Here is a 21509-nt window from a genome sequence, read left to right on the forward strand (position 1 = left end):
TGAGGTAGATGCTCTTGTTATGCCCATTTGGCAGATGAAGAAACTGAGGATGGCTGAGATTAAGTGACTTGCCTTGGGTCTTGCAAGTAGAAAATAACTAAAATGGGATTTGAACTCAAGGCTTGTAGTGCTGGACAGAGTCTTGCTTTGCTACCTAGCTGCCAGGGATCTACATTGATGTCAGTTGTGATGATTATTATTGTATATAACTAAGCATTGTTTAATGCTGAAGGGTAAATGGAATCAGATATCAACATGGGTAAACAACCCCAGAAAATAGTCACCCAAGGGTGCAATCTTATTCTTCCTGTTTTACAGATGGGTGAGGGGGGCAATGATTGTCCAGTTTCACACAGTGAATCAGTGCTCGAAAAGTCCTGGGTACCTAATGGGTACCCAACCAAGATTTTCAACTGATTGATTTAGAGGAGTCCCAGAAAAGGCAGGCAATAGTCACAAGTGGCTGCTTGCATCCTGTGCACTAAGCAACTTCCAGAAGGACATAAAGACTTTGTAAATAAATCACAGGACTTAAGGGGGTAACTGGTCCAGGCTTATCTTCCCACAGCTAGAATTCATTGAGAGCAAAGCTTCTTAAACTGTGGGCTGAGACCTCAGATGGGGTTAAATAACTGAATGTGGGGCTCTCAAAAAATCTGACAACAGCAAATGGCTATGTATGCCTATTTTATATAGCTATATACGTGGGGTCTAGTAAAAATTTCTCAGGTGAAATGGAAAAAGTTAAACTCTGATCTTAAGCATCTAGAAACACAAAAATCTGGTTACAAAGGACTTAACTGCTGTTATTGCCTTTGATCCTCTGAGCAACCCTGGGAGTCAGGTAACCCAGGCTTAGCTTGTCTATGAGTGGTAGTTGGAAAAAATGAAGTTGGCATTAGGCAAAATGTCACAGGGACTGGTTAGTTGCTCAGTAGCAATGTTATAAAATGTTGATTAGATGACTGATGGATCTTTGCAACTTTAAGGTTGGTTACAACATAAAAACAATATATATATATACATTGCCTCAAGGCATCAGCCATGCCTAAAACACACTTCCTTCATATCTCCACCTTCCTTACCTTTCTTCAAGACTCCAGTCAGGTACCATCTCCTCCATGTCACCCTTCCAGATCTCTTCAGCAGTTAGTATTCTCTCCTTTCTCAAGTATTTCTCAAATATTCTTTTTTTGGTTTGTTTTTGTGTGGCACTGAGGGTTAAGTGACTTGCCCAGGGTCACACAGCTAGTAAGTGTCAAGTGTTTGAGGCTGGATTTGAACTCAGGTCCTCCTGAATAGAGGGCTGGTTCTTTATCTGCTTTGCCACCCAGCTGCCCCTTCAAATATTCATTTTGTCTGATCTCTCTTTGGTCTCTTTCAGTCTCTCAGTTACCTTATTCTTATATGCATAAATTTATCTCCCCACCCCATTTCCAAATTCTTTCCTTGAGGGCAGAGAACATTCCATTTTATCTCCAACATGTATATTTTTGTATATAGTAGGTGTTTAATCTATGCTTGTAGGCCTGAACTGAATTAGTTTTATTGACCTATGCAGCCTTAGCCAGGAATATTTTCTTAATTTGAACATAACCCCCCCTTTACACACACACACACACACACACACACACACACACACACACACACACACTCTTCCATTTTTTATAGCAAAGTTCAGTAGTAGAAAGAATGAGTGGCAGGAAACTTGGGTTTTTGTCTGAGCTCCATCACTAAGTAGCTATGTGACCTCGGACAAGTTATTTAACTCATCTGGGCTTAGCGTTCCTTAGGTCTAAAGGCTTCCTCCACCTCTAAAACTCCAACATCACAGGAAGTATGCTTAAAGACACCAGGCTCTGGAAATGGGTACAGCAGAAGGTGGGGGGAGGGGGGAGAGCAGAGAGATTGTACATGGAAGATTATGTCAATGGCCAGAAATGTGAGTGCTGCAGTTTGTAGCAAGGAGACAGCTTAGCTGTTGCTGCTGCTGCTGGGAAACCCATTGATAGAAGAGAAAGCGCTTCTGTCAGTAAGGCCGAGGGCCCAAAGAGGGAAGGCACAGCTCTTGACTTTGGAACTCAAAGGGAAAAGCAAAGATAAAAAGAAAAAGCAGAGACCACTGAAAGGCCGTAGGGAGCAGGGCAATGGCAGTTTAAAAGGGGAATGGGGGCAGAGGCTTGTCTGGAAGGAAAATGTGTGGTAGCCTCTAGGAGCTCTTTGGAGAACTGGAGTTCTCCGAGAGGAGTTCCTTACCATCAGGGAACGTCTGATCTTTCGGGCCTGTGCCCGAGCACCCAGCACTGGCGCTCCACGAGTAGGTGCTCAATCAGTACTCATCGAATGGCTGGTTGGCCAGAAAATAGACGGGAGAAAAGACGGCAAAGAGTAAGAGGCCTCAGTATTGGTGGCAGACAAGACCGGGGTTGGGGGTCAAACACGGCCAGGGAGGTGATGACAAGGATGGAGCCAGAGGGACTGGTTATGGGTGTGGCGAGGTGCTGTGGGTCCGGGATAATGCGTGGGAGGCGATAAGGGAACGAGATAAGTGGAAAATGATAAGGTGACACCAGCCATCTGGTGATGATAAACAAGCTAGGGAGGGAGGAACAGAGGGAGGCGGGGATAGCCTGGGGGAGAGGAAAGGCAGACGGGCAGGAAAGCCCGGAGGCGGGCAAGCCCGGAAGCGGGCAAGCCGGGAGGTGGGCACGGAGGCGGTAGCCTCACCTGGGTCTGTTCCTCAGTGAGGCCGACCTCGGCGGCGATGAGGAGCAGCGTGGTAGAGTCCGGGTACTTGTTCCCTTTGTTGAAGTTGAACTCCAGGATCTCCACCTGTTCCTCCGTGATGCCGTTCATTCTCTCCGCGGACATGGTCCCTGTGGTCACTAGATGGGGAGAAAAAGCACAGGGTGAGGGCGGTGTGGGACTGCAGGCTGGAGGCTGGCTCTGGGCGCCCCCCAGGGTCCTGGGGAGGGGGCGCGGACAGCGGCTGAAGCTCTAAGAGCTCCGGGAGCCTGGACCTCTGCTCACCTCCGGGCACCAGATCATAGCCCCAAGACCGGCTCGGGGCGGGGCGGCTCCCCGCGGAGCCCAGCCCCCGGAGATGTAGGAGGGCCCCTTCCCTCCCCGCCCCCCCGCCCCCGCCCCGGCCCTGTCTCACTTCTGCCGGGCCAGCTGGGCAGGAAGAAGGTTGTCCACACTCCCCCCGGAGACTTCCCTGGGTCCTCTCCGCCTCGGAGTCCTCTCCTACCTCCAGCTCACCTTCCCGGGCATGGGGCCCAGGGGCAGCGAGCTGGAGTCAAGAGGATGACTCAAATCTCCCTCCTCTTTGAGGAGTAGGGGCGAGGTGGCTTATAAAGCCGCCAAACAGCCCTTTTCTCCGAGGAGAGGAGGGGGATCATCCCGCTAGGAGGCGAGCAGAAGGAAGCAGTCCAGGCTTGGGAACGAGGCAAGGAAAGCCAGCTTTGGACATTTCCCACTAAAATCGCTTCGTTATTCCCCATAGTTTTGCATGTGGTGGGCACTGCTCCAGGTCTCTACAGCTCCAGAGAAGTTGGAGCTGTAAACCAGCAGGTTTTGCATCAGGGCAACAAACCGACATTCATTAAGCGGAGTCCTTTGCGTGCTAAGTGTCTGAGATACAAAGCTAAAATCCCAGTGGGAAGGGGGAAGCCACAAGACAGAACACCTTGGGGCTGGGAGAGGAAGCTGCTTAAAATCTACAATTTATATCTTTTCACTGTAAACTGCCCTTAGCTGCTGCCACATCCCCAAACTAGTCTTCCTAAGTAGTCCTTCTAGAAGCTTTAGTCCACCTCTGACCCATATGAGTTGTGTGTCTCTGGGCAAGTCACTTGGCTTCTCAGTGAGTTGGGCCTCTCACTATTTTAATGAAATCACAGGTTTGCCCCTCAAACAAAAACAAATAATTTCCTAGCCTGATTGACCCGACTGTTGCACAATGCTTAGAGCAAACAATAGTGGATAGGGGTGCCAAATAGAAATCTATAGACAAGAAGTGGGGTGAGCAATTGACATTGAAGCTCATGCTCATCTGAACTGGTCAAAAAAGGGAAGAATATACACACAGTTGGGTACAAAAATACATTTCACTCAAAGGGAAGACAGGAGGGAAAGGGGGAAAGGGATAAAGAATTAGAGGGAGGGTAGTTTAAGGGAGGGATTAGTACTAAGTAAAACAAACTAAAAATGTACAAAAATATAGCTCTTTTGTTGGTGTCAAGGAATTAGAAATTGGAGGGATGTCCATCAATTGAGGAATGCCTGAAGAAGTTATGGTTATGTAAATATGATGGAATACTAATGTGTTTTAAGAACTGATGAAGGGAGTGGTTTCAGAGAAATCTGGGAAGACTTGTGTGAATTGATGCAGGGTGAAGTGAACAGAACCAGGAAAACAATTTATACACTGACAACAGTATCATAAAGACGAACAACTTTGAGACTTGGGAACCCTGATCAGTATAATGACCATGATTCCAGAGAACTCGTGATGAAATATGCTACCTTAATTCTGATAAAAAGGTGAATGACTCAGAGTGCAGGAAATATACATATGTACATACATATGTATATACACATGTTACACACGTGTGTTTTTTTATAATGTGGTCAATGCAGAATTTTTTTCTTGGCTATGTTTGTAACAGGAGTTTTGGGGTTTGTTTTTTTTGTTTGTTTGTTTCTTTTGTTTTTCTTTTCCTCAGTTCCAACTGAAGAAAGGGGAAGGAGAGAAGGTAGATTTTTGCTTGTTAAAAACAATATGTAATTTTAAAAATAGTATTTTTTTACCATAATGATTATAATAGAGACTGCTCTAGGCTTGAGTAACAGTGATAGTACTGTGATATCTCCCATAGTTTTTATGTTCCTAATCTCTTTAGTCTGTTTCAATTCAATAAATATTTAAGAACAAAGCATTACTTGCAAAGTATGGGGCATATAAAGACAATACCCTCTAGGAGCTTGCATTCAATTTGGGGGACACAACATTAATAATAATTAATAAAATAAAAAGAAGATGGAGGCAGAGAAAGCACTAATGACTGGGGTGGGCAGGGAAGGCTTCGAGGAACAAGTGGCACCTTGAGCTTCCAAGAAAGACAAAGTTGCCGAGAGATGAAGAGAATGTAATGCATTCTAAGCTTGGGGAAGAGTTTGTGCAAATTCATGGAAGAGAGAGATGTGGTCTTAAATTTGATGCCTGGACTTTAATTGGGTTGGAATGTAGAGTTCATGAGGGGGAAAAGTATATAATAAAACTGGAAACATCCCCCCCAAAAAATATTTAAAAGGGTCAGTGAGAATGATTCTTGACTTGCACTGTAGGAGCCCTGAGAAGCTGCTGTAGCTCACAGTTGGAATGTCCCCATTCCTCTTTGATCCCTATGTCATTGAACCTTAAATTTCCACATGGAGCCCTTCATTTGCTAAGATTATGATTAGTTTACAAAGCTCTCCAGGTAATAAGCAGTTAATCAATTCATGGCATTTTGGAGCTGGAAACTAAACCTTAGGGATCATCTCAAAGTCAGGTATATCCTACCATTTTGCTAAGACATACAAGTTTAAATAAAATATGTTGGGGCAGCTAGGTGGTGCAATGGATAGAGCACCAGCCCTGGAGTCAGGAGGACCTGAGTTTAAATTTGGCCTCAGACACTTGACACTTAACTAGCTGTGTGACCTTGGGCAAGTCACTTAACCCTCATTGCCCATCCCCCCCCCAATAAAATAAAATATGTTGTAGCTCCTAAGTAAGAGTAAAGACCACTGAGAACCACCAATGGGGTCTATAGGAGGATGAAGAACTGCTGTCCCTATTCATTTCTAATCCAGGAAAGCTACAACAGGAAACAAATGCCACCTAAACCCCTTTCTAAGACTGTGGATTATACTCTGCAGTGGTGTGTGTGTGTGTGTGTGCTTTTCTTGCAAAGATGACATCTGTGTGGTATGCATCCCAGCATCCCAGCTCTTTCCTATAAAAGAAAGCATCTAGCCTTCCAGGACTACAGGAGTCCTTGAAGAATCTGTGATCCTTTGGGGATCTTCAATGTGCTCAAGAAATCCAGGACAGCCATGTCTAAATCTAGCTGCTTCTCTTGCTGTCCTAATGATGCACCCTTCTGCCCCAGGTTTGTTCTTCTTTGTCATTTGACTCCTGGTTTATAAGCTGAGGGCCACTAATGTTCTTAAATCTGATCAGGTGCATTTTATTGCATTAGATTTCTCTGGTTTCCTGTTACAGTACTTTGTATTAGATTTCATGAGGGAGGCCCTGGACTAGCACTCTTGATCTGATCAGGATAGCATGAGGTGGATCAATTCCAAACATCCAATTCTACAAGCTCCCCTTTTGGACAAGGTTTATTACTGACTAAAAAAAGATGAAGAAGGAGGAAGAGAAAAAAAAATTGTTAGAGGAAATGGGTGTGGACATTTTAAGTTGCAAAAATCTGTTCCACCTTTTACCACAGCCCAGGCTTTCTCCTTGCAGAATATATTTGATTATCAAGTGTCTGCTTTTTCTTTTTCCCCCTTTTAAGATGAAACAAAACAAATAAATCCAGTAATCTTGACCCCATAAAGCAAGCAATGAGAATGTATATCAAAGAGATAAAATCATCAGCAAGAAAACATTTTTTTAAAAGTTTGTTTTTTAGGTCATACGAATAATCTGGGCTGAAAGGGATATTTTTAAACTCAGTTCTAAAGAGGCAGTTTTTATTGTAGCATGGGTGCTGTTAGGCATTTAAAAGATGAATTGTTATACTATAATATGATAATTAAATGTGAGCAATACAACTAGGGGGTAGGTTGGGAGGATTTATATCACCTTTCCAAGAAGGCCAAAATTTAAAGTGCAGTTTAAGAAATATATTTAATTAATTTGGATACCCAAGTATTCAATCAATTAATCAATGTTTATTAAGCACCTTCTATGTGTCAAGGATTGTGCTAAGCTCTGGGGATATAAAAAGAGGCAAAAGACAGTCCTTGCCCTCAAGGAGTTCACAATCTAATGAGGGAAAAGGCAAACAAACAAACACATACAAACAGATTATATAAAGGATAAATAGGAAATAATTCTGAAGGACAGCACTAGAATTAAAGGAGTTGGGAAAGGCCTTCTGTAGAAGATGGGATTAATAGGGACTTAAAGGAAGCCAGGGAAGGCAATAGATGGAGTCGATCATTCCAGGCATGGGGGACAGACAGCTAGAAAAAATGCCCAGAGGCAAGAGATGGACAATCTTGTTTGTGAAACAGCAAGGTGGCTGCTGTCACTGATCAGAATATGATCTTGGGGACTAAGGTGTAAGAGGACTGAAAAGGTCAGAGGGGGCTGGGTTATGAAGGACATTGAACACCCAACAGGATCTTTTATTTGACCTGGAGGCAATAGGGAGTCACTGAAGTTTATTGAGGGGGGAGAAGGTGACATGATCACACCCATGCTTAGTAGCTGAATGAAGGGTGGGTTGAAGTGAGGAGAAGACTTGAGGCTGGCCAACCCACCAGCAGACAATTGCAATCATTCAGCTGTGAGGTGATGAGGGCCTGTACCAGAGTGGTGGCAGTATCAGAGGAGAGGTGGGGACAAATAGAAGAGATGTTACAAAGGTGAACTGGTCGGGCCTTGGCAAGAGGATTGGATATGAAGGGGTGAGAGATAGTAAAGAGTTGAGGACGACTCCATGGCTGTGAGCCTGAGATACTGGGAGGATGGTGTTCCCCTTAACACCACCAGGGAAGGTAGTTGGAGGGGAAGGTTTAGGAGGAAAGATAATGAGTTCCTTTTGGACATGTTGAGTTTAAGATGTCTGTTGGACATCCAGGTGGAGATGTCTGAAAGGCAGTTGGTGATGTAAGATTAAAGGTCAGCAGAGAGGTTGGGGCAGCACAGGTAGATTTGAGAATCCTAAGCACAGTGATAGTAATTAAGTCCATGGGAACTGATGAGATCACCAAGTGAAGTAGGAAAAAACAGAAGAGAAGAGAGCCGGGCCCAGAACCCTGAGGACACCGGAAGTTTGAGGGTGTGATCTGGATGAGGATCTAACAAAGGAGACAGAGAAGGAGTCTGATAGGAAAGAGAGAGTGGTATCCTGAAAACCTAGAGAGAAGAGAGTATCAAGAAGGAGAGAGGAATCAACAGTGGCAACTGCTGCAGAGAGGTCAAGGAGAATGGATACCCCGAGAAACTGGAATCAGCTGAGTTCTACAGAACTATTGGTGAAGACCAATACAAATAGGGGGAGTTGGTTTTGCTTTGCTTTTTGAAAGATAAAGCTACCTGCATTATTGTGTAATCCACATATCCCTATCTTATCCACAAGAAAAACATGAGAGATGCAGTCAGAAGCTTTACTAAAATCTAGGCAAACTATATCTACAGCATTGTTCTGATCTACCAGTCTAACAACCCTGTCCAAAAAAAGATAGTCTGTTATATAACCTGTTCTTAGGAATCTATACTGCCTCCTCGTGATTACTGCTTTCTTTTCTAGGTGTTCATTAACCATCCCTTCATAGTACATTCTAGAATTTTGCCAAGATTCAAAGATGAATTCACTGACCTAAAGTCTATGCACTCCATTTTCTTTTCTCTTTATTGGAAAATGGAGTATTTACCCTCTTTGATCCTGTGGTACTTCTTATGCTTTTCATGATTTCTTTTAGTACCTAAGGATAAAGCTTATTTAGGTCCAATGACTTGAATTCATCAAAGGCAGTTAAGTAGTCTTTTTTTGTTTGTTTGTTTGTTTTGCAGGGCAATGAGGGTTAAGTGACTTGCCCAGGGTCACACAGCTAGTAAGTATCAAGTGTCTGAGGCCAGATTTGAACTCAGGTACTCCTGAATCCAGGGCCAGTGCTTTACCACTGCGCCATCTAGCTGCCCCCAAGTAGTCTTTTGCTATGTCCCTCCTGACCCTGAATATCAACTCTCTCTTGGCCATTCTCTCTGACCCCCATGATAAAGACTTTCCATAATTTAGATAGCAATAGTGTCTAGAGAGAAGTTTCATCTTTGAAGCTTTTTAGTGGCTAAGGAGTACTATGCGAGGAAGGAAGGGAGGGAGGGAGGGAAGGAGGGAGGGAAGTTGGGAGGGAGGAAGGGATGGAGGGAGGAAAGAAAAGGAGAGAGGAGAAGAGGAAAGAAGGGAGGAAGAAGAGAAAGGAAGGGAGGAAGGAAGGAAGAAAAAGAAAGAAAGGAAGGAAGAGGAAAGGAGGAAGGGAGAAAGAGAGGAAAGAAAGTAGGGAAGAAGGAAGGAAACAAGCATTTAATAAGTGCTTACTGTATGCCAGGCACTGCTAAGGACTTTATTATATCATTTGATCCTCCTGACAAAACTAGGAGGTAAGTGCTATCATTATCTTCATTTTACAGTTGAAAAAACTGAGGCAGACAGAGGTTAACTGACTTGCCAAAGTCATGCGGGTAGGTGTCTGAGGCTGCATTTGAACTCAGGTCTTCCTGACTCCAGGACCAGTAAGATTCCATTTCCTTAATATCTTAGGGAGTGTAGAGATATTCCTTGAGTTCCTTTACCTTCTCCTCTTGACCATGGCAATAATGGAAACATCACACGCTCTACATGGAACAGTCCTTCTGCCAAGGCTTGGTGCGACTGCCTACTGAGGGGGCCTGAGGTGCTAATGACTCTGGGAGTCATATTTCTCCCCAGTTTGGGAAAAGAGGAAGCTTTTGCAGGATCAGAACTGGAGGCTGAAGTTTTCTGCCAACACAGCAGTTTTCTAAAAACACTCAAGTGAAAGGACCCAGTGAGATGAAGGCAAGGCTTCACTCCAACCACACTGAGCAGCCAGGAGACATCAGCAGCAGTGGGGTTGCTAGCAGAGTAGTTTGGTAATGGCATTTCGGTGCTTCCCCTCCCCCAATCCATGCCTCTAGAGATACTGGAGAAGTGAAAACTAAAGAAAGAAGCAAATGCCAAAGGATACGGATTTTGTTTTGTTTTGTTTTTTAAATTAAGAGCTATCACTCAGGTGGCTCAAACACTGAGAAACATACAGATGTAAGGAATGTGGAGAAACTAGTGGGCTTTTAACCTTTTTTCTGCCTAAATCTATCTGGATGTGCTTGTCACGCAGTCCCAAGTGAGTTCTCCTAGTTTGTTCAAGCCTGCATCTATCCATTCAATTTCTCATAAATACCTGTGGTTGACCCAGGCCTGTGAGTTTCCCTGTGTTTATTAGTTCATGGCAGAAGGGGATGGAAAAGCTTTGTGAGCTACACAGGAGAGAGGGACCCAAACCCAAATCCTTTGTCAGCATGATGCTAAGTGCTCTTTTCATTTTTCCCTTTCTGTAGAACTCTTGAGGCTTGAGACTTGGATCCACATTTGTAAGATGTGATTAACTACACCAAATATGGAACTATTGGCTAGAGGCAAACCTAGTGAATGCCAGGATTCCCAATGGAAAACAACAGAGTGAATATAAATGACTGAGTAAGGAAGAAAAGAGGATAAAGGGAAAATATTTCAGACTGTGCCTTGGATTTCAAATACATTCAAATACACTGTTAATGCTGAATCAAATATACCCTTTAACAATGTCCCTCACTGGGTGAACTGAGTTCCCATGTCAGCTCAAAGCATTTTCATAGAGATGATTTCCTTTCCCTTCATAGCATTATTGTAAAGTTGGCCAAGGATAGAATTGGCACTATTTTGCAGATGGAGAAATGGAGGCACAGAAAAATGAACTGATTTGTCCAAAGTATGTAGGCAGAGACAGGACCAGAATTCAGAATAGGGAATTATGGTATGATGTCAGGGGACAAAGTCACCTCTAATCCCCCCAAATCGCTCACTCTCCTGCTTCATGGAAGCTTGAAATTCTGCCAAGATGGTTCATTACTTTAGCTTAAGATTTAATCCCCATTAAAATACAACCTCCCTCCTCCCCTCCCCAAGTGAAACTGATCATCTGTTATTTACACTTTAGTATGAAAGAGAAGAAATAGTTGTGAATAGTGGTAGGAGAAAAGGGTGAGTGGCACCTATTTCAGTTTGGCCAAGATCCATAGCTGATCCTGGCTACTGTAACTGTCTGGTATTCTTTCCCCTCCATCAATTCTCTTACCTAAACCTTTAGCCAGTCTCCCAAAAGAGCCTACTTGCTCTCTCAATGAAGTTTCTTTCAGAATGGAAGAGGCAAGAAAGAGAATTCATCTCCCTTTTCAAGCTTTCTTCTAGATCCATTTTACAGATGAAGGACTTGAGGCCACTAGAAGGCATTTTTATATATCCTAGACAAGACCTAAAAGTAGTGTTCCTTTTGTATCTATTTTGAGCCTTTCCTGTAGCAGACACAACTTGACTTCTCATTATATATATGTATGTGTATGTATATGTATATATACATATGTTGTCAATGCATTGATCAGTTGTGCTGATTTTTTCCTCTTCTTTTTCTTTTCTGTCTTTAAAAATGCTATCTTTTATTTTTCCCTTTATTTGTTACTTTTAATTTTTCTCAATTACATGTAAAGATATTTTTTGAGTTCCAATTTCAAAAGTGCTATTTTTTTATAAGTGATGCTTCTCTGGGAGAGGGATAAAGAAAGATACTTGGGAAAACTAATGATGTAAAAAACAAGACATCAATAAACACTATTAAAATATATATAAACACTATTATACATAGATATATAAACTTACTTATATTTATGTGTGTATACATGCATGTATGTATGTATATGCCCATGCGAAAGCAGAATTTTTGGCACTAAAGTGTGTATGTAAGGACATTGTCCCTCATTATGGTCTCCTTGCCAATTCCCTTAGTGGCTTGTCAGTGCCTTAGTGGCTGCCTACCTTAACCCTAATTCCTGGCTTTGATTAAGGTACAAACAATTTGGCAGGTTTGTTCAAGCTCACAGGGTGAGGCCAGAAGCCAGCAGAATCATAACTCCTCCCATTTTACCTAGTATAATAGAAACAAGAACACACAGCATTGCCTTCTAATACACAAAGAGGGTAAGGTACGCCTTGTCCTCATAGAACATGTTGCGTATTGCTTGATAAAGAAAGAAGGAAGAGAGATGTCAACATGGAAATGAAGAGGAACACATACCATTCCCCTTGGTCATCGGTGACCATATTGTCTCTAACTACCTCCTATTCTCACAAAGTTTGTCATGCAAACATGTCAGATTTGGTTATGACACTGCACAGTTTTAAGAGTCCACAACATTTAGCAATAAATCCTATAGGTTTAGCAGCTAGAAGTTCTGGGGAGCTTGGCTGCTTGGTTCAATCACTATTAATCTTGCAAGTTCTATTTATTCACTTGTGTCCTTGCCGCATGTGCTGACCGCTTTACTGTAAATTCAGACTGACTGGCCCTTTGTTGTACCCCATCGATCAATCAGTCCTCCTTCAACCAGGATTTTTTTTCTTTTTTTTTTAGTGAGGCAATTGGGGTTAAGTGACTTGCCCAGGGTCACACAGCTAGTAAGTGTGTGTTAAGTGTCTGAGGCTGGATTTGAACTCAGGTACTCCTGACTCCAGGGCCGGTGCTCTATCCACTGCACCACCTAGCTGCCCCCAACCAGCATTTTTTTTATTTAAAACTTTTTATTGATGTCTTTGGTTTTTTTATATCAATATCGTTTCCCCCAAGATCCTTCATCCTCTCCTTCCCAGAAAGCCATCCCATGTAACAAATAGTATTTGTTTAAAGACAAAAAGAAAAAGAAAAAGGAAGAATAAGTCAGCACAATCAATCAATAAATTGAGTCCAAAAATATGTGTAATGTACAAGGCCTGTGTTTGTTTATTTTTGGTGAGGCAATTGGGGTTAAGTGACTTGCCCAGGGTCACACAGTTAGTAAGTGTTAAGTGTCTGAGTCTGGATTTGAACTCAGATCCTCCTGAGTCCAGGGCCAGTACTCTATCCACTGTGCCACCTAGCTGCCCCCATGTACCAGGCCTGTGGACCTCTCACCTCCATAAAGGGTGGGTTTGGGAGTGTAGTTGGGTCATATTTTCAGCAAGATTTTCTGCCAGGCTTAGGTATGTGTATATGATGCACAGTGGTCAGAAGAAGGATATTTCTTGAATGTGAGTGTTGATGCTACTAATAACTCATCTTTCTCTCTCCATTCCCCAATTCCTGGCATTTCTCACCTATTAACTGACAGAAAGAGGAAGAGAAACCTCACCCCTGTTGTCAAACCCTTCTGTGTGTGTGGGCAATGATGGTGGTCATGAGCTGGTTAGAAAACAGCCTCAGTGATGGTTGTTTTGTTCCTCATGACAGTCAGGGTTGGGCATGTTTAAACGAAAATAGTGAAATCTAGAGAAATACCTTGAGTCTCTCCTGTGCCTTCTGGAGAATTGGGTTTTATTGTTGTTTTAACCCCATGAATTATCTTGCCAAAGCACATCTCTTGTGAGTGGAACAACAGAGACTGCATTCAGTTTGGAGGTGAATCACATACAGTAAATCTCATCCCCATACTTAAGAGATGAGAAAGAATTCACAGACGGGACAAAGAAGGCAGAGAAGGGTGGAGATATCTTGGCAAAGGGCCAGGGATGTAGAATAATTGATGCCTAGCTAGGCTGCATCTGGGACCTGTGGTAGGTTTCACTACCTTGCAGAGCAGAACTGTTCCTGACCCAGCTAGATGGATTAATCAATTGTTTCAATTAATGCCCCTCAGGCCAGGCTGCCCACCTCCTGCCCTGTGCTCTTTTTTAGTTGGTTGAGAAGTGGTTCATAACAACATTCTCAAAGTGAAACTGTTCTACAAGAATGAAGGTTGAATAATACCAAACTCTCAGTTCAGTGGTCAAGTCGTTAGCATCTCTACCCATCACGTTTGTGTAGCTTATCTAAGCAGCTGGTTCATTGACTCAGTTTATCTTTATAGATTACCTGTAGGATCATAGATTTAGAGCTAGAAGGGACTTTAGAAGCCATGGAGTCCACTCCCCTCCTTTTACAGATGAGAAAACAGAGGCAGAAAGAGATTTAAGTGACTTGCCCAGGATCACACAGTGAAGAAGTATCTAAAGCAGGATTTAGAAGCTATGTTTTCCTGACCCCAAGTATGGTAACTTTTCCACTACCCCTTATTCCCTCTTCATAGAAACTGCTGTTAGAAGAGTCTTTTCTCCACCCCACCCCCAACCCCGGCCCTGGCCCCACCAGGGCTGGACCATTTACAGTCACTTAGAAACAATAATAAGACACTCTGGAAAGCTGTTATAAATAGATCTTTACATAAATCCCAGCAATGAATTACTCTTTCATTGAACCTAGGGTATAAAATGCTGATCCCTTTTCATAGACAGTTCAACTTCTGTGCTAGTCCAGGGTCTTACATGTGGAAACCTGTGTAAATTTAAAAGAGAGTAACTAACTGTGTTTCTTTGCTGGTGTATGATATAAATTAAGTGATGATATTGAATTTATCTTGTTAGGAAACAAATGGGGGGATTAAAGGATGAATAGTTAACCCTTGGATGAAAACACCATTTCTATCATCTCTTTTTAGAGAATTCCAAACTTATGAATGGGTAGTGGCCAAAACAGTTTAGGTATAGATAGGGGGCTGGGGTGTGTGTGTGTGTGTGTGTGTGTGTGTGTGTGTGTGTGTGTGTGTATAACTATTTACAAGGGGCATTCATTCATAAATAAGGTGTCCACAACTGTGGCAATACCTGTGTTGTTGTTCACTCTCTCTTCCAGAGTCATCAAAGTCCAGTGGCAAGACAAAAGTCAAGACTACTGGTGATGGCCTGGGATGTGGTGGATCATCTTGGCATCTTGGTGTCTGACCAAGCTATACTGCATAGTGCACTCCAGTGTCTGCTTCAGTCACCTTCATGGTCTCATGGTTGTTTGGAACAAATTGTTCTCATCTCCCATTCTTCCAGGGGAAGTCTTCCCATGCTTGGGGTAGGTATCCCCTAACTCATGGAAGGGTTTGAGGCCTCTTGCTTATACTCAAGCTGGTTTAGCCAGTCTGCCAACACCGTTTTACCTGATGGCCAATGCACATATTACAGCTTCTTGGAGCCACAGATTAGAGTTGGTTGACAGGTGGACACCCAAGGTGGATGAGCAGTCCTGAAAAGCACTCTGCAAGCCTTTGTTGCAGAGGTGCTAGTCTTCCCTGAACACCCCATACCCCCCAAATGCGTGTGTAGTAATAATGTAACACTCACACTCTGAACTATGAAGTCAGAAAAAACTGACCTTTTTTAAGCTATGACAATAGCTGGAAGAAAAAAAAGCATCAATATGTAGACAGGCCAGAAAAATGACAGGATTGTACTAGATGACTTTGGGCTCTAAATTGCTATTTTTCCATTACTGTCTGAAGTGGCCTGAGTTTAAATCATCCCAGTAATCAAGAGACGAGTGTTAAGATCATTCAGAGACTCAAGGTATGTCCCTTGCACTGTCTCTGGCTTGCTGAGCGGAGCAAATGGACACATCCCATAACCTGGGATGATTGGCTCAGCTCAGTTTTCCATCTGCAAAGCAAGGCAGAATATGGATGGACTCCCTGTAACCTGTCTCAGAGCTGGGGTGAGACAGTGACGATGCTGGGGAAATGTTCTGAGCCTCGGTGGTGCAGCTCATGATTAGGTATGAAACAAGAGGTTTGTCAATTGTGTTCTTTAAAGCCAAGATGTTCCCTGCTGTGCTCAGTGAGCCTTCAGTCAGCAACCAAGTGGGTTTGTGTGTTATCTCAATGGGATGTCTGCAGACGGACAGAAGAGGCTGCAGCCTGAAGAGATAGCAGGAGGCTATTTTTGCCTCTTAAGAGGTGGTGGTGCCTCATAGTTAAGTGTTGGAAGACGCAACTTCAAATTATTTTTATTTGGAGACCACTCTCAAAAAAAAATGGCGAGGACGAGGCGTGGTTTTTATGACAGCTTGAATAGAAAAGATGGAAATTTGCCCTTTGGGATTTTCCCTTCACCACCAATTCAATCCCACAAGTACTTTTTTTTTTTTTTTGCAGGGCAATGGGGGTTAAGTGACTTGCCCAGGGTCACACAGCTAGTAAGTGTTAAGTGTCTGAGGCCGGATTTGAACTCGGGTCCTCCTGACTCCAGGGCCGGTGCTCTATCCACTGTGCCATCTAGCTGCCCCCCACAAGTACTTCTAAAGGACCTACTGGTTGGTTGTTGGCCTTCATTCTGGAAGAGGACCACCATGTTGGAGTCAAGGTACAGTGTGTCCGACTGTGGCTGATCAGACCGATATGAGCTCTACCACAGGTCGGACATAAATAGTCCATATAAATATTCGAAGTGGAGATGTCTCTAAATTTTTACTATATAGAATCTGGATGGTGGATATGCAAAGAACAAATGAAAAGACTGTCTGCCCCCCAAAAGCTTATATTGTGCCAGTGGGATACAACCTGTCTTGCAGAATGAACAGCATCTGGTTGCCTGGCTAAGTACTGTTCTCATGATTTCTGTATTGTTCTTTAACCATTCACATCACATCCTCCGGGGAGTTAATTCCCCTGACTGTCCACAACTCAGACTGTTATGACAACAACAGGGATGTTATCATGATTACCACAATGCACAGCAATGTGCTTAGGGCTTTTAAAAACAGGTAACCTGGATGAAGTTAAACTAATGAAGCAAAGGAATTCCAAGCCTTCACCAAATATATATATCACCAAATATATATGTACATTTCACCAAATATATATTTCATCAAATATATATTTCACCAAATATATATATATATATATATTTCACCAAATATATATATATATATTTCACCAAATATATATATATATATATTTCACCAAATATATATATATATATATATATATATATATATATATATATATATATATATATATATATATCTGATGCCTAAATGTGCTTAGAAAAAAGACTTCCACTCTGGGAAAATCTCTATACTTTCTTAATGAGAACTGTTTGGCTGAATGAGAAATTTGGATTACACAGGGAAATATTAAGCTCATAAAATCAGCTCTCTATCTTGCTTGTATAGGGGAGCGATGATATGAGTAATTCAAAACAGCAGCAACTCATTAGCAAATCTGCTCTAATTTTTGTTGAGCTTGGGAATACATCATATGATTTTTGGTTTGCCCAATTATCTTCCTGATTCTATTTTATTGAGGCCAATATTACTTGCTTTCTATCCTCTGAATACACATGAGCTGACAGCGGGTGAAGTGGCCCCAAAGCATGCTTGCCAACAACGGAAATCAGTCTAGTATTTTAAATCTGATTTGGCTAATCCACAGATAGATAGTTGAAAGCTGGCTGTAAAATGCTGTCATCCTATTGTTTGGTGTGTGTGTGTGTGTGTGTTTTCTCCATTCAGACAAAAATTTCTTTTTGAAATCCTTCTTGCATATGACTGTGTGAAGGACCCATTCATCTCCAGGTCTAGGAAATTAGCATGATTAAGATTTTTTGTTTTAGGTTGTGGTTTTTTTTTTTTACTGTATATATTAATTTCTCCAGGACATTTGAATGCACAGAACGTATATGATCACTAAACAAGGTAGTCACAGACCCATTTTTTTCCTTCACTAGCAAATTTAATTAAACCTCCAGTTCTGCCATCCTTATGAATTTCCTTTTTAATCTGGCATAAAACAAATGGCCATAACTTTTTCACTTGCCCTTTGGAAAATTCAGAAAAAATTTTTTGTTTTGCTAGGAATATACCTTTACAAGGGACAAGACTAAACCAACCATATTTTAATGGATCTGTGAACTCTCTGATATAAAGTACTCCCTCCAATGATGAAGATTGCCACCCATTCAAATCCTCTTTCAAGGTTCAACTCCTATCTATGCCCTCCTGTAAATTCTCCACAGGGGAGTCTACCCAATGTGCTTGGGGCTTCCTCTGGATCAGAGAATCTTAACGTTTTTGTTTCATAGATCCCTTTGGCAATCTAGTGAGCTGCCACAGACCTTTTCTCAGAATAATGTTTTTAAATGCATAAAACAAAATCCATAGGATAATAAAGGAAACCAATTATATTGAAATATAATAATCAAAACTATATGGGGGGGGCAGCTAGGTGGCGAAGTGAATAGAGGGCTGGTCCTGGAATCAGGAGGACCTGAATTCAAATCCGACCTCAGATATTCATTAGCTGTGTGACCTTAGGCAAGTCACTTAACCCCAATTGCACCTCTCCCTCTCTCCCTCTCTCTCTCTTTCTCTCTCTCTCATACCCCAGGTTCAAGTCCCCTGCTCTAGACTTTTTGGCCTTCAGGGGATGCCCAGTGGAACATGTGAACCATCCACAGATGCTTGCTTCCATTCCCCACCCCCCCAGTGAAACATTTCTTTGATTCACCGTCTTGTCTGCACAACTTTTTATCTGTAATAGATTGCAGCCTACTCAACCTACCATGTGCCTTTTGTGGCAACAAACAATCTTTAGAACATAAAATGTCCAGTTGTGATAACCAGTTTATAACCCCGAGACAATGGAGTACTGTAGCACTCACTGCCACACACCTGCTGTGTCTTGGCACACACATCGCATCAAAGTCCAATATCACGTGCTGCTTGTGCCTTTGTCACCCTTTGGCTTTGTGGTTTCCATGCTTATTTCTACCCAGGGTGAGGTGAATGGGTACTGGTTTAGCTCAGTTTTTTTCCATCTGCAAAGCAGGACTGAATAGTCCCTCCCTGCCTCCCATCTCAGAGCACTCTGGGACAATGGCAGTGCTGGGAAAATGTCCTGAGCTCGGGTGCTAAAGCCTAGGCAGATGTCACCGGATCATCTGTCATCCTCATGAAGCAAGTGCTTGGGGAACCCCTCAGGGTTCAGAAGAAAACCCAGTTCATTGTAAGGTGGCAATCTTGTGAACAGGCACTAAAGAGGCAGCTGTAAATCAGGGTCCCCATGGCGGCTCTTCCACTGACAAATCGTGATGTCAGGCGGTCTACTTCATGCTCACTGACTAAGAGGTCTCGGTCTCTCCAGTCTCAGAATGAAGTGAGCCACAGAAACTCCAGTGGAGCGTTCAAGTTAATTAGGTTCAAATGTCAATAGCTGCTAAACAAGTTGAGGTTCAATGTGCAGTTTCTAATGAAAACACTTAGTAAGAATAAAAAGAAACTGTAGGGAAGTTTCTCTCTTTCCAATGATCCAGTCTCCCGCTAGAAACGTTATTAATTTCTCTTGGGACTAATAATAAGAATAATTAGCAATTTTATGGTACTTTAAGGTTTGCAAAGTGCTTCACAAATAGTATCTCATCGAATCAACAATCTTAGGAGGTAGGTGCTATTATTATCCCCATTTTACAGATGTGGAAAATGAGGCAGGCAGTAGTTAAGTGACTTGCCAAGAATCAGATGGAGGCCTTTGATTGGGGGGGGGGGAGCAATTCTATTTAGGTGACCTATAGGTGAATAAGTCGAGATGAAATGCCACCAGAAAATAGCCCTATACAACTGACCCTCTTTTATTGTCACTTCTTAGTGTTTAAATATTTTTAAATTTATGCAAACAAGAAGGCATCAGTTATTTTAAAATGCAAGGTGGTTCCTCTTCTGCTTTCTCTTTTCCTTCCTCTCCCCTTTATTTTCTCCTCCCTTCATTCTAACTCTAGTTATTTATTGTCTTCTCCTATCAGAATGTAAGCTCTTTTAGAGCAGGGACTTTCTTGCTTGCTTAAATATAGGTCCCCATTCCTTAGCCCAGTGACTGGTGCATAGTGAGCACTTAATAAATGCTTTTTCACCAATTTGTTATTCCTCCTAGTATTCAATAAATACATCTACCACTCCAGGTTTCTTGAAATATCTCATTTGGAAGTTGGCCGTTAATTTTCCTGAAGAATCCGCGTTTCAGATGTAGAAAGTGCCAGCACTTTGTAAATTGAGGTTTTTTTAAATGGCACCTAGAAGTAATGATGTGGTGGGCTACTAATGCAAACTGGAGATGTGAACTGACAGAAGAAGTTATCATATCACATCACAAGATTTCAATGGCTAGAATACAAGTTGGGGATCAAGGATTTCATATACACTTCCCTTTCTCATGAAATATATTTGGGAAGGGATCTCAGGAGGTCATCTGATCTCAGTTTCTTCACATTTAAAATATGCCCGGGTGACCTATTTCTTAAATACACCAGAAAAAGAAGTTCCATCCCTCAGCAGGGCTTAGCACAGTGCCCGACACATAACAGGCACTTAATAAACACTAGTGGACTTGACTCAACTCATTCACTCATTCTAACCTTTCACACAATGAGGGGTTCTTCATGAAAAAGCCTAAATGTGGGGCAGCTAGGTGGTGTAGTGGATAGAGCACCGGCCCTGGATTCAGGAGGACCTGAGTTCAAATCTCACCTCAGACATTTAAAGCTTACTAGCTGTGTGATCCTGGGCAAGTCACTTAACCCCAATTGCCTCACCAAAAATTAAAAAAAAATAATAAAAAGCCTAAATGCCAAATACTACAGCTTAGGCCCATTTTCCATCTTGTCTCCAAAAGAGATAGAAAACAGCTGACCATTTACATGAATTATCCTTCATACATTTGAAGCCCTTTTATTGTCTGCTTTTGGCCTTTTCCTTTCCAAGCTAAACAATCTCAGTTCTTTTGGCCTTTCCTCGTGGATCTTACTTTATAGCTCTCTAAGCATCTTGGGGATTCTCCTCTGAACCCTCTCCAAGTGCTCCTTCTAAGCTATGGGGCCAACGACCAGGCAGAACACTCTAATAAAGGCTTGACCAGTGTTGTGTATAATGAAAGGGTTACCCCCTGATTCCTATCTATTAGAGTCTTGTTTTATGAGTCCTATCATTTACCAATAATGCTACCCTACATTATATGGAAATTGTGAAAAATAAATAAATAATAAAATGGTAGGCGCTTTCCATCTTTAGGTTACTGAATTATAAATGTGAGAGAGTAGAGATATCATATTGCTGGGCACAGTATAAGCATCCGATGGAAAAGAAGTCTGGAAAAAGCTGGATGGTGGCAGCAATGCTATAGACATTATTGTATTTTATGTGCCTATGGAATATATTATACATAATAAATTCATGATATAGTTATTACATTAGCTAAAAGAGCCAATGCAGAGAAGGACCGACCAGAGGAGAAGGGAGAAAGAGGACAATCATTTTATTAAGTGCCTACTATGTGCTAGGCCTGTGCTAAGCACTTCATAAATATTATCTCATTTGAGAAGGGAACACAGTATCCATATTACCCATGTGACTCTGCCTGTCTGCTGGGCTCAATTTAATATAGATTTTATAAAAATTGTTGTTGTTGTTTTCAGTTGTGTTTGATGCTTCATGATCCCCCCTTTGGGGGTTTTCTTGGCGGTTTGCTATTTCTTTCTCTAGCTCATTTGGCAGATGAGGAAGTGAGGCAAATAGGGTTAAGTGCATTGCCCAGGGTCACACAGCTAAGTCTGAGGTCGAATTTGAACTCAGGTCTT

The 21509-nt window shown here is 42.2% G+C and overlaps 1 protein-coding gene across 5 annotated transcripts in view; it reads right to left on the reverse strand.

Annotated features, from left to right (window-relative positions):
- Window positions 1-21509, reverse strand: part of HOPX (HOP homeobox) — a 39289-nt gene that overhangs the window by 8498 nt on the left and 9282 nt on the right. For 3 of the 5 annotated variants that reach the window (XM_043973435.1, XM_043973436.1, XM_043973434.1), the window contains exon 2: window positions 2728-2885. In XM_043973435.1, the coding sequence (XP_043829370.1) occupies window positions 2728-2871 (144 nt within the window). In that variant the 5' untranslated portion in view covers window positions 2872-2885. Of the gene's footprint in view, window positions 1-2727; window positions 2886-3030; window positions 3081-3160; window positions 3320-21509 lie in introns of those variants that run through there. The other 2 variants (XM_043973433.1, XM_043973437.1) reach the window with 2 other exon arrangements.

This window comes from Dromiciops gliroides, chromosome 6 (assembly GCF_019393635.1).
Source record: "Dromiciops gliroides isolate mDroGli1 chromosome 6, mDroGli1.pri, whole genome shotgun sequence".
Taxonomy (NCBI): Eukaryota; Metazoa; Chordata; class Mammalia; order Microbiotheria; family Microbiotheriidae; genus Dromiciops; species Dromiciops gliroides.